General features: G+C 37.3%; 4 protein-coding genes across 4 annotated transcripts; 3 read left to right on the top strand and 1 right to left on the bottom strand.

The window, feature by feature from the left end:
• The first annotated feature begins 248 nt into the window (after positions 1-248).
• Positions 249-3,368, top strand: LOC125222913 (protein WALLS ARE THIN 1). Its single transcript, XM_048125800.1, has 5 exons — positions 249-550; positions 636-815; positions 1,012-1,426; positions 2,201-2,352; positions 2,810-3,368. Exons 1-5 carry the CDS (start codon positions 327-329, stop codon positions 2,985-2,987), a joined length of 1,149 nt encoding a protein of 382 aa, XP_047981757.1. The 5' UTR covers positions 249-326; the 3' UTR covers positions 2,988-3,368.
• A 4,175-nt stretch (positions 3,369-7,543) lies between these two features.
• On the top strand, positions 7,544-10,054 carry LOC125222598 (zingipain-2). The gene is made up of 5 exons (XM_048125302.1): positions 7,544-8,191; positions 8,487-8,722; positions 8,818-8,958; positions 9,031-9,462; positions 9,779-10,054. Exons 1-5 carry the CDS (start codon positions 7,744-7,746, stop codon positions 9,815-9,817), a joined length of 1,296 nt encoding a protein of 431 aa, XP_047981259.1. The 5' UTR covers positions 7,544-7,743; the 3' UTR covers positions 9,818-10,054.
• Positions 10,055-10,663: 609 nt separating this feature from the next.
• On the bottom strand, positions 10,664-11,719 carry LOC125222600 (lon protease 2-like). Its single transcript, XM_048125303.1, has one exon. The coding sequence runs from the start codon at positions 11,538-11,540 to the stop codon at positions 10,746-10,748; it is 795 nt and encodes a 264-aa protein (XP_047981260.1). The 5' UTR covers positions 11,541-11,719; the 3' UTR covers positions 10,664-10,745.
• A 3,152-nt stretch (positions 11,720-14,871) lies between these two features.
• LOC125223050 (thioredoxin H-type 1-like) lies at positions 14,872-15,993 on the top strand. The gene is made up of 3 exons (XM_048126010.1): positions 14,872-15,031; positions 15,505-15,627; positions 15,713-15,993. Exons 1-3 carry the CDS (start codon positions 14,939-14,941, stop codon positions 15,860-15,862), a joined length of 366 nt encoding a protein of 121 aa, XP_047981967.1. The 5' UTR covers positions 14,872-14,938; the 3' UTR covers positions 15,863-15,993.
• The last annotated feature ends 1,186 nt before the right edge of the window (positions 15,994-17,179 follow it).

The following is a 17,179-nucleotide window of genomic DNA, read 5'->3' as shown; positions in this document are numbered from 1 at the left end:
AGTATATACTTTAATCAATTACTAGTATAATAAGTATATTCAATCTTTCCAATTAATCTTATTTATCACGGCTTTAGGTAGTGCGATGAGGGGTTGTCATGTCATGCAATAGGTAAAAGAGTAGTAGAGTAGTAGTAGAATGTGGGAGACAAGCATAAAACATTTCAAAGGGTTACGTTTAGAGTGTGGGGCCGTACTCTCACTCACACTTCCTCTCTTTAACTATATTTATATCACCCTAAATCTCACCATCCCATTCACAAACACTTCTCTCTTCTCCTTCTCCTCTCTTCCTACGACCACCTCTCATCTATTCATCCTCAGCAATGGCCGACGCCGGCGGCGGCTCATCCATGGGGCGGAGAATGTGCTCCATCCCTGAGAAATTCCAGCTCCACATAGCTATGCTGACCTTGCAGTTCGGCTATGCCGGTTTCCACGTCGTCTCCCGCCTTGCCCTCAACATGGGCATCAGCAAGATTGTCTTCCCTGTTTATCGAAACATCCTCGCCTTCATCCTCCTCCTCCCCTTCGCCTATTTTCTTGAAAAGTACGTCTCTGAGTTATATGACCTAAAATGTGTGTTTTTATCGCGTTTTATTTAATGATCTTCCTTACCAAAATGTCCGTAACAGGAAGGAGAGGCCACCGATCACATGGAGCTTCATCCTCGAATTCTTCCTACTAGCAATAGTTGGGATAACGGCAAACCAAGGCTTCTACCTCATCGGGCTTGATAACACTTCACCAACTTTCGCCTCCGCCATACAAAATTCCGTTCCCGCCATCACATTCCTCATGGCCGCCCTTCTCAGGCAAGAATATTCTTCTTCAACAAAAACCACAGTCTTTGTGGTTGAGTTGCAAACCCATCTCATATCAGAGAATGAGAGAAGTTGAAAGTAATTCAAAAATAAATCCGTTGCAGACTAGACTCAAAGCAGACAATATGAAACTAACGTGCAGTATAAATAGTTGAAGAATGTAATTAATGAAAAATATGTTGTGCAGGATAGAGAAAGTGAGATTGGACCGGAAAGACGGGATCTCGAAGGTGGCGGGGCTGCTGATCTGCGTGGCGGGGGCGTCCGTGATCACGCTCTTCAAGGGTCCCACCATCTACTCGCCGCCGGCGACGCTGCAGAGGGCGGCGGCGGAGGCCATGGCGCCGGTGGTGCTGGGAGACGCGAGCGGGAAGAGCTGGACGATGGGGTGCCTCTACTTGATCGGGCACTGCCTGTCGTGGGCCGGGTGGCTCGTGCTGCAGGCGCCCGTGCTCAAGAGATACCCGGCCCGCCTCTCCTTCACGTCCTACCAGTGCTTCTTCGGAATCCTCCAGTTCCTCGTCATCGCCGCCTTCTTCGAGAGGAACGGCGAGGCCTGGCTCATCCGCACCGGCTCCGAGGTCTTCAGCGTCTTCTACGCCGTAAGTAATCTACTTTTATACGCGAATAATTCATCTATCTTGGAGATTTATATGACCAAAAGTAACCGTGTTTTTACCAGGTTTTCTGTTTATCTTCCCTTCCCTACCAAACTGTCATTTAAACCATAAGGGTCAATGTTAAGATGACAACTATCTTAAAATTTGCATAGTAAATGCACACTAATTAATTAAAAAATACATCTTTAAGTACATAATGTACGATATTAACATTAATAATGATTTAGTTGGTAATTCGTTTATTAATGAAAGGGAAACAAAGAGCCTTGAGTTGCAAAATAATGTGCTATTCAACTTATTAGCTAAAGTACCATTTTTTTAAAAGATGAAACATATAAATCAGACTACAAATTATTGTAACAAAAAATCAACGCTATGATAGCAACATAAAAAAATTATGGACATGGAATTATTTGCATTAAATGAATACACATATCGATTAAAAATGATGAAAATGAAATGGAATGAGAAAGCTAGCTTGGAAAAAAATAATTTATTCAAGTTAAGAGAAGGGTCAATATTAAATAAGTTGTCGAAACGATAGAGAACATTATTGAGTTGAGCCATGTGATATAGCATATGTTAAGTCAACTTAATGTATCCTGCTATGATCTTAGTACTTATGATCAAAATATACCATATTAAATGTGCAAAATTCAGAAAGTGTTTCATGTATATGTCATGTACACACATCAAATTAGACGTGTGTGTTTTTGGGAAAAAAAATGAAGATGACAGCCAAGTTCTATGATTCAGGGAGTTGTAGCATCAGGGATCGCCTTCGCTGTACAGATATGGTGCATTGATAAAGGCGGGCCCGTCTTCGTCGCTGTGTACCAACCCGTCCAGACGCTCGTCGTCGCTATTACCTCATCTCTTCTCTTGGGAGAGGAATTCTACTTGGGAGGGTACGCGATTAATTTCTTTATTATTTATCGGGTCACTCCATCCAGTTCTACTAGTCGCATCGATCATAAACCTTGATGATTTAATTAGACTAGCAACCTGTCGCTCTATTATTAATGAAAAATAAAATATAATATGGCTAATTTGATAATGAAATCATATTTGCATTTAAGGGCATGATGGAGATATAGTGATCCATATCTATGGGGGTCAAGAATGTCACAGCAAGGTCTTTTCATTTGGTTAAACAATGCATCCCCATTTCCCCGACCAAGTTGGGTTCGATCTAGTGTGTTCTCATCAATCTTGCTCCTCGTCCTAATATTTTGTCCTTTAATTCCATTAAAATTTAATTTCTTTATAAAATAGAAATAAATAGACAGGGTGTAGGTAGACCCCAGGGAATACTAGTGCATGAATGTGTAATTAATTAATTGTGGGTGCGTGTGCGATGCACAGGATAATCGGCGCAGTACTGATCATATTCGGATTGTACTTGGTGCTTTGGGGGAAGAGCGAGGAAAAGAAGTTTGCTGCGATCCAGTCACACGCGGAGCACAGCACCGGGAGAGCAACCCCGCAAATCAAGGCGTCCATCACTCAGCCGCTGCTGACGCAGTCAACCGAGAATGTTTGACTTTGACTTGATGCTTATTTTGGTGGAGAAATTATGAAGAAGAAGAAGAAGAAAAGGGGATATTTTGAGTCGAGTCCAGTTCAGTTAAGCTATGATTAATATATGAAAATGGCGTGCAGTGTGTATCAATTATCAAATCAAAGCAAATCAAGGTTGCTTATTTTATTATTGCTAGGGTTTTTTGCTTTTCATCATCGCAATTTTAATAGTGTTAGGAGAGTGCTTTTCAACAAGAAGAAAAAGTTGGAAAAAAAGAGAGGAGGGTTTTAAGGGAGTATTGATTGTAATGATTGTGCTCTTGTGATATGTGCATGGATATCCCTTGTGTTTTTTTTATAATATATTAATTAATTACTACTACCAATTTTTAATGGTGGTTCATGTTCTTTTGCCTTTCCCCTTTTTAATTTATTGTCAAAGAATTTGTAGTAATTACTTATTTAATTTAATCAGGCATAGTTCATACTAATTGAAAAATATGAATAAACACATGATATGATGTTGGTGAAAGAGAAAAGATAATTATGTATAAGCAAGTTGAGCCAAATATGTGTGAACAAAAACTACTGTGCATAGATTTATTGCTTTGGTGCTACTACCATTTATCGAACAAGTATAAATGACCCACAGACGAATAATTACGAGTTCTGAAGATTCCAAAAGAAACTGGCTGATAGATTTTTTGCCTTTTAACATCATCACTTTTTTCTTTTGGGATATTGTTGATGGCATATTGGCATGTATTCATAATTGAGTTTGTCGCTCCATCAGTATACATACAGTTTTATATAGATTTTTTTAAATAAAGGATTCTTGATTAAACTTTTTTTTATTATATATTAATATATAAATACTCCGTACTAGAGTAAAGAAAGTTCCATTTATTTAATGATACAAGAATTAAATATATAATTATACGCACAATTTATAAGAGCAGTAGAGCACTATCAATTATGTATTGGTAGATGCACGAATTAATGTATACTTGCATACTTAACTAGTTACATTGATGCATGTGATATAGAGTCTAGAGACTATAGTAAAAATAATTAGACATGCACGATTTTTTTTAAATTTTTTCAAAAGTTTGCTTCTGATGTTCATCTATAAACTACATTTACTACATAGAGAAAGTATTTAATTAACAAATTTAATCCTTCGATATATTATTTCATGGTCCCAAGATTATTTAATTAAAAAAGGTTTATCTGAACCTGAGCGTATAGTGTTCAAAAAATGGATTGATGGTGCGGGCCCACTGAAAACACTCGGGCCGGTCAAGGGGCCTGGTAGCTAGCAGGCCTAATTAAATTTAATAAAACCGACTAAGCTGGTCCAGATACGGAAATTCCATTTTCTGGCTTCGTCACAAATTTCGCAATTTGCTCCATATTCCCTTCCCCGTCTTTTTTCCCATGTTTATCGAGTTCACGACGTTATCTTGTTGTTATCGTGACGTGTCAATATGAATAAGATCGTGCTACTAACGGATTCGTGTCATGAAGTGGCGGTTCAGGATCGGAAAATGGAGGAGAAGGAATCATTACTGCACTTAGTCCCCGGTGTCACAAAAATATGCTTGAAAAGAACACCAAAAATAATATGCGTCATTTTTTTATATTCTATAGTATTTTCTTATTTGAGCATCGTGCTTTATCATAGAAAATATTATTGCTTCAATGATTAAATATAATTCGTTTGTTGCGTTAGGTGTAAATATGCCATGATTAGATGGACAGATTTTCTTTCTCTATACATCGGCTAAACACATTTAAGGAAAGAGAGATAGAGAAAACTAGGTCTGCTTATTCGGCCGGTTCCGGTTCTACCCGGTTCGGTTGACCGGGTACCCGGTTGCAAAATTTCATGAATCTCGGAACCGGAACCGGAACCGGATCCGGAACCGTCCGATTCCGGTTTGGAACCGACCGGGTAAGAACCGACCGGTACCGGTTCCGAACCGGAACCGATTTGTAGTTTTAATTTTTAATTTAAGTATACTAATTAACGAAAAGTTGTTTATTATTTACCTAATTTTAATCTGACACCAAACTAGATTTGACTTATATATAACAAAAATTACGTTATCTCCACTTAGTATCAAGAAATTTGATTCTCACGTAGCCCACGAGTTGTCTGTGATGTCAAACCAGAGTTACGGTATATTCTTTCACATGTTTCCTCGATTAGTAACCTCCACCTTGACTCCTCTAAGAGCTTTCATGATCTGTTAAAATTATTCTTCTTTAAGGCACTCAAAGTATAATGGTAAATAATGATCCAAACACATAAATTGAAAAATTATATTGTCAAACCAAGAGTAGCATTTATTTTAAGCAATATCAAAGTAGCAAAGGAATACATTCAGTAAAACTAAAGAATCAAAACCAACCTTGATAGTAATAAATGAATTACCGTTAATTACTATACTTCAATTTTAATAAAAAAAATTAAATTTAATATATATTATTCGGTTCCGAGTAGAACCGGAACCGGACTTTATGAAAACATTAGAACCGGTACCGGAACCGGAACCGGATTCTTCGGATCCGGTTCTTCGATTACCCGATCGGGTCCGGTTCCGATTCCGGGTACCCGAGAACCGGAGAACCGGTTAAGCAGGCCTAGAGAAAACTTTATCTCTACCATATAAATCACTTATCTCTCAGCAAGTCAGCATTCCAAATATCTATTAAAATATACAACATTTTTTAATTAAGTCAATACAATTTTTAATCAAATATCTCCAAAATTTTTACTATTTTTTTGTACTATTGTTATTGAAATGCGTGATTAATTTTAATTTATAAAGACTCCTAGCTACATATTACTACCACTATAATTACAAAATATTCATATTATAACTAGAAATTGATTTTGAATTTACAAAAATAATTTACATAGATTCTAATATATAAAAAACTTAATATTACCAAAAGTTCCACCAAAGTAATATTAACATATCGTATAATACTAAAATGGTTAACTGAAATTCAATTAAAGTTAATAAAGAGAATGCGTCACATTTTCCATTTTCCAAATTAAGCTACTCCCCCCACTCTCAAAATTTGATGACTCTCAAAATTTGATGTATATTCATCTGACGCAAGTTTTAAAAAATGTAATTAAAAATAGATCGAAAAGTTAATGAGTTAATGTAATATGAATCCTACCTTTATACTCCCTCCGTCCCATTCAAGATGACCATATTCTTGAGTGGCACTGGATTTTAGGAAGAGTTGTTAGGTGAAATAAAGTAGAAAGGAAAAAATAGTTGAATATATTAATGAGGAGAGAGGAGAGGGGATGTTATTTCCAAAATTGGAAAGTAACCATCTTGATTGGGACAAACAAAAAAGGAAAGGTGACCATCTAGAATGGAACAGAAAAAGTAATAAACTGAGAATGAGAATGAGTCAATACAATGCGAGTTTACTACCAAAAATAGAGTAGTAAAAAGGAAATGCGACCAACTCTGTGAAATGTCCGGAAAAGAAAATAAATGACAAACTTTACAGAGTGGAGTAAGCATTAACTTATTATAAATACGTAGATAAAATAATTAGTAACATTTCGGCAGTCTAAAAAGAGTGAGAGCTCAACGGCATTTGGTAAATAAGTGGAACATTAAAGCTGAAAATCAATTCTTTACTGTCATTTCCACCTCTTCGCCGTCTCTCGATTCTCTCAGCTTGTTTCTCCAATTTTTTAAACAAATATTGAACTCGCAGAGCTTGAATTTGTTTTGGATATCAACTTGGGCAACTTGGGCTCTTAGGTGCTGAACTTAAATTTAATATGGTTTGGGCTTGCAACAAATTGATCCAAGATAGCACTGGATGATTTCCTTCTTCCTTAGAGCGACGTCCAAAGCAAATAGAGGGAGCGAGAGCGACCATGGTAAATTTATGTCCGAGTCCATGGCAACTGGTCGCCGAGCAGGGCCTGCCCCCTCTCTGAATCCGCCACTGGTGTTGTGTACGGTTCATATCCGATTTTAAATGTAGTATGTCATATTCATGTTTAGATCATGGTTTCTTTGATATGTCTCACTTTGTCATTTTAGATGTTAATGATTTAAAGAACATTGACTTTTTTGCACTTTTGATTTTTTGCACTTTTGATATCTGGACTTTTACTCAAATTCTATTACAAAATTAATACTCCTATCACTAAAAGTTAGATCTATATTCTATTAATATTTTTTATTCATCTTTCTTAACAAAATCAACAAATTTATTAAAATTCATGACTTTTTAAATGATTAACAGTAGATTATTATCATGCAAGTCTGATTATAATCTAATATGTACAATTTGACAGTCGTACAATGTAAATGTAGCGTGTGATGAATTAGCATTCACAAAATATGTGACTTGATGGATTGGCAATTTGGCATATAAAAAATCACATTCATAACACGAGAACCTTGTATGGATATGCATTAAAGTCCTTATATTCCCAAAATAAAAAGAGTTTGAAATTATTCCAATTAAAAAAAAAAACGAAACCGCCAAACCCAAACACCACGAGATGTAATTGATGAAATTCAAGAACACGTAGATGTACTAACGTCCAAATCCCATTTGACTACCCTTCTTCCTGTACGTTCTCCATTGGTCTCTCCTCCCCCAAGAAAATCTCTAATCTTCCAATCCAAGATCCCCATGTTTCTCAATCCCCTTGGCTCACCACATTCTTAGGACAAATTAACAAGTCCAATTTCAACCCAAAGTTAATCGAAAAGAAGCAAAGAATGTCAAGAATGAGTCGGTTGTTATGGCTATGGTCGCTCTCCAGTCTTTTCCTCTTCCTCTCCCAACTCCCCACATCCCAATCTTCTTCGATTTCCGATTTGTTTGATCATTGGTGCAGAGAGAACGGAAAGACATACGCTTCCGACCAAGAAAAACAGCATAGGCTCAAAGTGTTCGAACAAAACTATGCGATTGTTGTTGAGCACAACTCAAGATCCCATTCTTCTCACACGCTCGCACTCAACGCATTTGCTGATCTTACTAATCTTGAATTTAAGGCCAAATATCTCGGCCTTTCGCCTTCGGCTAATGACTTGATCATTAGATTGAATAGTAGGGAATCTGCTGATGAAGGGGGGAATCTTGTTGAAGAGGCTGATCTCCCTGATTCTATTGATTGGCGGAAGAAAGGGGCCGTCACTCCGGTTAAGGATCAGGGTAGTTGCGGTATGCAATCTTTTTACACTTCTTGATCTGTTTCAATGGATTGAATATTAGCTGTATGGATTCTATGATTGTATGCTGTTTCTTGATTTGAAAAGATTTCGTCTTGTAATCTAGTTATGAAGTAAATTAAGAGAAATTCTACAATGTATCATGTCTACTTTCATACAAGTTGGGCAAGATAGTATTTTTCAAATTCTGATGTGAATTAGGTGAGTGGAACAAGAAGTAGGAAAAGCTGAGTTGTAGTTTGCTTCTCTTAGAAGCATTGTAATGAAAGTTTGTGTTGTCTATGAAGGTGCATGCTGGTCATTCTCAGCCACGGGTGCTATTGAAGGAATTAATCAGATTAAGACTGGGTCGCTTGTTAGCTTATCCGAACAAGAACTTATTGACTGCGACAAATCTTATAATGATGGGTGTGGTGGAGGGCTTATGGACTATGCATTTGAGTTCATTATAAAGAATAAAGGGATTGACACCGAGGATGATTATCCATATCGAGGCCGTGAAGGAACCTGTAACAAAGATAAAGTAAATACGCTTCTTATTTCAGCATTTTCCTATTCTTTCAGAATGCTAATAAATGTGTCTTGTTTCTAAAATCCTTCTCGTATGGTTCGTTGCAGCTGAAAAGACGTGTTGTAACCATTGATAGCTATGTTGATGTGCCTGCAAAAAGGGAGAAGAAGCTACAGCAGGCAGTTGCGACTCAGCCTGTTAGTGTCGGTATATGTGGAAGTGACTCGAAATTCCAGTTGTACTCGGGGGTTAGTGCTCATGGCCATTTGTCTTTGTAATTTTAGTCATCTTTTTTACTAATATATGGATGTGAAGTGCAGGGGATATTCAGTGGCCCGTGCTCGACCTCTTTGGATCATGCAGTTTTGATAGTGGGATATGATTCTAAAGATGGTGTGGATTATTGGATTGTGAAGAACTCATGGGGAACACGGTGGGGAATGAATGGATACATACATATGCTGCGGAATTCAGGGAGTACGGAAGGGGTATGTGGGATCAACACGCTGGCATCTTACCCTGTCAAGACGAGTCCAAATCCTCCACCGTCCCCAGCTCCTGGTCCAACTAAATGCAATCTCTTCACTTACTGTGCTAGTGATGAAACCTGTTGCTGTTCTTGGAGTCTTCTTGGGGTATGTTTCAGTTGGAAATGCTGTGAAGCTGAATCTGCTGTTTGCTGCGACGACCATGTGCACTGTTGCCCGCCTGATTATCCAACTTGTGACACTACTAGGAATCTATGTCTCAAGGTTTGTCTTGAACCCATGCTCCATCAACCTGCTTTGTTTTGCGTTGTCTAATACAATCTTTAGTTTGAATTTATCAATATGTGTCACGTGTGCAGTATTGAACCATCAATATAGCTGAACAGCATCGTTCATTGTTCAAGTTCTAAAGATTCTTTATACAAAAGTTCTGGGTTTTGAACATAGTTTTAGTTTTAAAATTAGAGTCCTTGTTCCCATTAGTATTAGTTCTATGAAGTTACATTAGTCCATGTATCATTATATGCTCTTTAAGATTTTAGTGTATTATCCTCCCTTTCTCTGACATCAAACTTTGCAGAAAATGGGGAATTCTACATTGTCAAAGCCATTTGGGTAGACGAGCATTTCCACGAGTTAGGCCATCGAGACCTCTAATGGAAATTTTTGTTCTGGGATGCTTAGTTGAGGTAGTATTTGTGTAGTATTCTTACATATATGCTCTCTCGTCCACTGATGACAACTACATTGGATTGGTATTTGTGCATATGTGATAGCAAGTCCCAAAACATAATTAGAGGAACACATTTTGGTTCTGTCAGTTTGAATTAAAGATGCAAATCATTTCGTGGCTTCCCTTTCATATCCAAAATGACTTTACCAGTGTTTCTAGTAATTAGATGCAATGGATGCCCTCCAACTAGAAAATCGACATAAAAGCATCGTCTCATGTGTGCTGATAAACGAACAAACATTTAAACGCTTTCATTAGTGGGCAAGACGATGATGATCAGAATACCAACATATCATGGGGTGGAAAAGCAAACTGCAACATCCAAAATTGATGAGTTTCCAGATATGTTTCTCTTCAAAAAGATGCATACCAAGTGTGTTCCAGAATCTTATGCAAACAAAACTGCAAAGTTTTTAACTTTTTCAAAAAGATGCATACAAGTGTGTTCCACAATTTTATGCAAACATAACTGCAAAGTTTTCAACTTTTTAAAACACTACGCATACTCACCACTAGCAGTTGTTTACTACTACTCCTACTTTACTAATATTGGTGTATGCACAAATCATTTTACCTAATCACTGAGGCAACAACAAAACCAAATGCCACACTATCAAGTCCTCAATCATCAATCCATAATGGTTGAAACAACAAGAGCATTAGCTTAAATCTTGATCAAGATCCTAACTCTAGTAGCAAGTATAAGATGAATGATTTCAGAAACACAAGCAATTGAAGAAGTGAAGTTATGTATTAATTGGATATGAAAAGTTGAGACATTTGGCATCACAATAATTACTGGTACTAGTATGTGCTATGCGGAGGGAAACACATCCTTGACGGCGGACGCCGCCGTCAAGTAATTGAGTGTATTCTTGAGCGTATCCTTCTCCCTGTTAAGCCTCATGGCGGTGTCCTCGAGCTCCAGCAGCGCCTGCTGCTCCCTGGGCGCCCCCTCGAAGGTGCTGGCGACGAAGAAGGAAAAGGGCGTGGGGAAGAGGTTCCGCCTCAGATCCTGCACGTCCTTGTCCGGCTTGCCGTTGAGGCGGTTGGAGAGGCGGATGACGTCCTTCATGAAGGCCTCGACGTCGTGGGCGAGGGCGTCGAGGTCCTGATTTTGGGCGGAGGAGGAGGGGCGATCCTCGAGCCAGGCGACCTCGGCGACCAAGTAGGGCTTGGTGCGGACCAATTTGGTGACGCGGAAGCGCTCCTGGCCTTTGCAGATGAGGAAGAAGCGGTCGTCGACGAGGCGCTCGTGCTTGACGACCTCGCCCACGCAGCCGACGTCGGCGGTGCCGGTGGAGGGGTCGGTGTAGATGACGCCGAAGCGGAGGTCGGTGTGGAGGAGGGTGTGCATCATCATGCGGTACCGGAATTCGAAGATTTGGAGGGGGAGGATGGCGCCGGGGAAGAGGACTAAGGGGAGGGGGAAGAGGGGGAGCTCCACCACGTCATCGGATTTGGAGGCGGAGCACGAGAGGGAGGGGTGGTGGCGGCGGAGGCGGCGATGCGGCGGGGAGAGGAAGTTGGGGGCGGGGCGGGGGTGGGGTTTAGGGGAGATTAAGGAGGTGGATGGCGATGGAGATTGAGGAGAATGCAGCAGCGCCATTTGATTGAGGAAGGCCAATTGATTGGGGAATTATTGATTGGCATGTGGGGATGGAAAATCTGCATTTGATTAAGGTTTTTGGGGAGTGGATAATTTGGGGAAGAAGGGACACATTTTCATTTTGTGGTGGGAGATCATTTTATTTCTTTTTTATTTTTCTTGTGGATGGAATCATTATGAGATTAATCATTCAATCTCCTATTCAACTCTTCCTGTGTCCACAAGGTTTATGAGTTTTTAGCATGTTTAACATTTTTCTTCAAATGGAGTGGACATTCTGTGTCTTGGTTACTTCCATACAAACTTTATTAATTTAATGAAGATTTACTGGGATCCATATTGAAAAATGCTGTACTTAATTAGAGTTTTAAATTTATGGGATAAAATGGTGAACGGCGCTTAATGGCTAGGCAATCCATTTCATGTTATTGTTGTTTGGTAGTGGAAAATATGTAAGGAATTATTAGTACCCTTGATTAAGACTAATACTGTAGTTTCTGGTTGGAGAAAAAACACATCTTGGGCCAAGAAAAATATGGTGCTTTCAACTTTAAAAGGCTGTGTAGATCGACCCGAATGTTCTATGTATATCGTGATTATTTCATTCAAGTCTAGGAACTTTAATGTTTGAAAAATGGATAATCTCTTCAGAATAAATTGTAGTGAGGTTTAATGCGCAGATAAGACATGACAAGTAAATTCGTATAAATGATGGATTTACGAGGAAATATTTGTATACGTGAAGTTTTGGATTATGCAAACTTTGGTTTGATCTTCAAATTCTCTTGTTGTATTTGTAATTGTTATTACAAGGTTTATAATCAATGTCATTTAGGTCATTTTATAAAATTGGAATTTGAAAAGTACGAATCTCATTTTTAGATCAGGCTTAATATCATGATCTAAACTAAACAAAATAATTTTTACATTATCTAAAAATAACCGCTTGGTTACGTAATAAGATTGAATTTTACTACTATCACAACTCATTATTATAAAATGTATATTTATATTTCCGAACAGGAATATGATGTCGAAGACAAGTGCTAGATATTTTTGTGGGTGTATGTGATTGGGCTCATTACAGTAAAATGCAGCTCAAAACAATTTGGATAAAGTCTGAACATAAGTGGTCTATAAAGCCCAATAAATTATATGTAACTTAAACTAATTGTCATTTTGGGAATGTATAGTGGAAGTAAGGCCCTATAATATTTTTAGGATATGAGCATGTGTTTATTTTTGTGTTTTGTGATTATGCACATTAGCTCTTTCATTAATTTATAGTACTGCATACTAATTTTTTTATCGGTATATTTTTAAGTTTTTCACTCTTGAAACTTATCGGTTGACAAAAATTTAGAGTAAATGTCAAAATTGGTCCTGAATATATAATCATTTTACATTTTTGGTCCTAAACATTATCTCCATTTTATATTTTTGGTCATAAATATTATTTTTTGGATTTTGTGGTCCTAAACATATGAAAATTTGATCATTTACATTTGCATTAAAAACTAACTGTGAATGGATTTAAATTCGATTTTGACCAAATTTAAGTTTTAATTATATTTTTTATTTCTTAATTAAAAACCCTAACTACTATTAAAAATATTCTTTTAAATATAATTAGAAATTACGATTAGGTCCGACTGCTTAGAATTTTTATCTCGAATTCGGCGGCGACGGAGCCTATTGATGCAGACGTGATCACGTGTGAAGAAGCCAAGATTGAAGATCGTGATTGGATGGCGGCGTTGAAGAAGTCGGTGAAGATGCTTCATTTCGGGGGGCGGGAAGAGAAGGAGGCGGCGGCGAGGGAGATGAAGATGTGAGTCGGCGGAGGACCATGGCGGAGTTTGGCGTAATTCCACCACTGGTTGCTATGGTTGGATCGGAGGTGGCGGCGGCGCAGCAAAGATTGGCTGTGCAAGTGCTTATTGAACTCTCCAATGCCTCTTTCACGTGAGTTTTTAATTTTAATTAATTTGTTTCAGTTTAATTTGAAATTGGAGTTTTGAGGTCTTGGTTGATTTGATTATAAAGATTATTCATTTTCAGTCGCATCACTTTGAAAATTATTGTTGTTTATTTTAGTTTTGTCAACTGGAGTAGACGAATTAAATGGGATTAAGTAAATACTGTCCTCTAATCAAATAGTCCTCTTATTTCTAATTATATTTAAAAATAATATTTTTAATAATAGTTAGGATTTTTAATTAAGGAATAAAAAAAAATTAAATTTGGTTAAAATCGGGTTTAAATCCGTTGATCGGTAGTTTTTAACAGAAATGTTAACAGATGACCAAAATGATCAAATTTTCATATGTTTAGGACCACAAAATCCAAAAGATAACGTTTATGACCAAAAATGTAAAATGACCATATATCCAGGACCAATTTTGACCTTTACTCTTTAAACTGCATAAACTGCAATAACAATCAGAACCAATAATTGAATAATCCTAGTAGCATAAAACTTAAAAAGAAATTTTAAGTTTTATATTGTTAATTTTTTTAATTATTTAATTGAATTTACAATTTATATAAATATATCATTTGAAAAAATAATAGTGACTTATTAGTACGACGGAATAATACTACTACAAGTTTGTAGGACTCCCTTTGTCTAATAAAGATAGTCTCGTTATGCTATTTTAGCGTGTCCATAAAAAATATTTTTATTTTAAAAAATAAATTTTTTTTCATTTAATTCACTTTTACTCTTTCTCATACTTTATAAACTTTTTTTTTTCTTCACATTTCTTTTATTGTACTACTAATTTATCATTAAATTTGTTATTATTTTTTTGGACGAAATAAGTAAAAAAATTTGTGGCGAACTATCTTGTTGTGGTAAAACTAAAAATGCTAACGCTCTGACTCAAAAAATTTGTTAATGCGTTATAAATTATCTTACCAAACATAATCATTGTCATTAAATTTTGCCGATGTAAAACCTCCAAGTCTCCAATTTTGTTCTACATATGTTGAATAAATAGAAAGATTCATCAATATCTAAATAGTCAAAGCTGAGGCTCGGTGGAGAGAACAAAAATACCGACGTTATGGATGAGGTCTTTGGGCCTAGACAGCGTTATCGTGTCGTCATCAACGACTTCTCGAACATTCCAACGCGATTCTTATCCTGCAAGAAATCTATGATTTCCATTAATCGTAGCCGTTGCCTATTCAACACGTGAATGAATTTCCTCCACACGATCGTTACATATCCCCTGCGTGGCAATACGCGTAATAATGTCAAACATAAGACCCCTTTCCGTCATTTCGGTCCAGATTTGGGCTTATAAAAACGGCCGCTTCGGCCTATTCCCTGCTTACACCAAACGCATTGTTTTACTTTTACCATTACATTTGAGAAAGAATTTAGAGAGAAAATGGCTTCCATTGAAGAGGGACAGGTGATTGGCTGCCACTCCGTCGACGAGTGGAAGGACCTTTTCCAGAAGGGCGCCGACTCCAAGAAACTGGTAACTATTCTCTGTTCCTTTGTTTAATTTCTTGTTCTATGCTTCTTTATTGTTCATGTTTATAGGGTTACAACAATGTGCGATTTCCTAATTTTATTTGGTGTAGTCATGGTTTGTGTGGTTAAATGTTAATAAATCACCCTGAATTGCTTTATCTGCTTGCTACTTCGCATTTTAGAATTCGTTCTAATGTGTAGATGAATCTTATTGCGTTTGAAAGAAAGACACTTGTTGTCTAGTAAAGAACAGATTTTTATCATTATTAGCTAATTCATGTCAATACTTTGGACCACGGAGGTGTTTGCTATTAGGGACTGATCAATAGCCTTACCATGATTTTCGATTAGTGTGTGTGATTGAATGTGATTGATCACTTTGATTACTACAGTCTTCTTAGTTCGAATTGGACATAATGTGAAACCTTGTGTGTGGCTTAAGTTTGTTGAGGTGATCAATTATATTTGTGTGATTAGGTGGTGGTGGATTTCACGGCTTCATGGTGCGGGCCGTGTCGCTTCATTGCTCCGATTCTGGCGGAGATAGCCAAGAAGACGCCCCATGTTATATTCTTGAAGGTGGATGTTGATGAGCTGAAGGTATGTAGTTGTAACTCCCTTGTGTGTTGTGGCTAGTGAGATGATGAGTCGGGATTGGATCTTAAGTTTGTTACATTGGATGCAGAGTGTGTCTCAGGAGCACAACATCGAGGCGATGCCATCGTTTTTGTTCTTCAAGGAGGGGAAGGAGATTGACAGGGTTGTGGGTGCTAGGAAGGAGGATCTTGCAGCTAAGATTGCCCAACATGGTGCTCCTCTTACTGCCTCTGCTTGATCACCATCATTGTATCTAGTTTTATGTTGTTGCGCTCAAAGCTTGTAATAATTGACTCTTGCGTGTGTCATGGATGTATGCTCTGTTTTTTATGAATCTTTCATGATAATGTAACAGACTATCTTGTCTTTGATGGGTGTGTGCTCTGTTTTCATATTATGATAATGTAACAAGGTTATCTTATCTTAAGATGCACTACTATTTATTCCTTCTCAGTTATGTGTTGATTTGCTGGAAATATTGCTGTTTGTGTCCGATGGAAGTAGGTAGGAAGTTATTGAATTGCATTTAGTACATTACATTATTGAAAGTAGGGGCGAGGTGTTTGCTAAAGTCAAACCTAATTTCTGATTTTTTCTTACAAACCTGAACCCATCGAAGTGCTTGAAAATTTTGAATATATGTATCGCGAATTAGTATATTTTTAACATAATCAGAAATAAGTTGGAAGTAGAAATTTAGAATGCAATTTCAGCTCAGACTTGGTCACTATTATTCTTCTCATGTCAGAATTTTGAAATTCTTACTTAAGACATGTTGTATTTTAAAACGAGGGCAGTCATATGACAGTTGCTTATAAGAAGATTTCAACGTATTAGTAATACTGTTATAATGAAAATGTAATTCTCTCCTTTTCCTATGAAAACGTGACATGAAAATGAACAAAATTAATGGGTTGGTGTTAAGCTTCATAGTACTAATATTTATGTCATTAACCCGGATCAATTTAATAAGGATATGATTAGGTTTGGATTGGTCCGTACAACTCGTTAATAATTACTTACTGTATTATTTTTCTTATTACTTCATTAGAGTTAATTAGAATTATGTTTATAATATCTCACTTTTTATAATGTCATCTCCATATCTCATTCCATGAATTTATCCCAACCTCCGCAAATTGCGCTACCTCCATTGCCACAGCCATAACCCTGAACCCGACCATGCGACCATCTGCTTCTGTTGGCTCATATCTCCTCCGTAAGCATGATTTATTTCATATCGTTATCGTGTGATTGTCATGTTGTATTGTTATCATGTCATGTCAACACGAATTCATGTGCAAATTAAAAGTTTCTTTGATCATTTATAGTTGTATCTGGGCTTAATTGGTTGGATCATTATATAGTTCACTTAGGCGGCGTTCAGTTGAAGAGATTAGCATGATATAGTTTGGCTGACAACTTTAACGTGTTCAATTGCTAATATTGGAAATTATGTCGGCCCAATACAAATAAAGGCCAGTGGTCCGCCCATCTACATGATATAATTTTCTGCATTGAAATACCGACTATTCATCGGAGCTTCAACCCTCCG

This window comes from Salvia hispanica, chromosome 4 (genome assembly GCF_023119035.1).
Source record: "Salvia hispanica cultivar TCC Black 2014 chromosome 4, UniMelb_Shisp_WGS_1.0, whole genome shotgun sequence".
Classification (NCBI taxonomy): Eukaryota; Viridiplantae; Streptophyta; class Magnoliopsida; order Lamiales; family Lamiaceae; genus Salvia; species Salvia hispanica.
The sequence above is the reverse complement of the archived record's forward strand: the minus strand, read 5'-3'. Positions and strand labels throughout refer to the sequence as shown.

Excerpts from the sequence above, each read along its gene's own strand:
- LOC125222598 (XM_048125302.1), top strand. The coding sequence starts at position 7,744 with ATGTCAAGAATGAGTCGGTTGTTATGGCTATGGTCGCTCTCCAGTCTT. Across the intron at positions 8,192-8,486 it reads TAAGGATCAGGGTAGTTGCG|GTGCATGCTGGTCATTCTCA; the intron begins GTATGCAATCTT and ends TTGTCTATGAAG. Across the intron at positions 8,959-9,030 it reads AATTCCAGTTGTACTCGGGG|GGGATATTCAGTGGCCCGTG; the intron begins GTTAGTGCTCAT and ends TGTGAAGTGCAG.
- LOC125222913 (XM_048125800.1), top strand. The coding sequence starts at position 327 with ATGGCCGACGCCGGCGGCGGCTCATCCATGGGGCGGAGAATGTGCTCC. Across the intron at positions 551-635 it reads TTCGCCTATTTTCTTGAAAA|GAAGGAGAGGCCACCGATCA; the intron begins GTACGTCTCTGA and ends TGTCCGTAACAG. Across the intron at positions 816-1,011 it reads CTCATGGCCGCCCTTCTCAG|GATAGAGAAAGTGAGATTGG; the intron begins GCAAGAATATTC and ends TATGTTGTGCAG.
- LOC125223050 (XM_048126010.1), top strand. The coding sequence starts at position 14,939 with ATGGCTTCCATTGAAGAGGGACAGGTGATTGGCTGCCACTCCGTCGAC. Across the intron at positions 15,032-15,504 it reads GCGCCGACTCCAAGAAACTG|GTGGTGGTGGATTTCACGGC; the intron begins GTAACTATTCTC and ends TTGTGTGATTAG. Across the intron at positions 15,628-15,712 it reads TGGATGTTGATGAGCTGAAG|AGTGTGTCTCAGGAGCACAA; the intron begins GTATGTAGTTGT and ends CATTGGATGCAG.
- LOC125222600 (XM_048125303.1), bottom strand. The coding sequence starts at position 11,540 with ATGGCGCTGCTGCATTCTCCTCAATCTCCATCGCCATCCACCTCCTTA.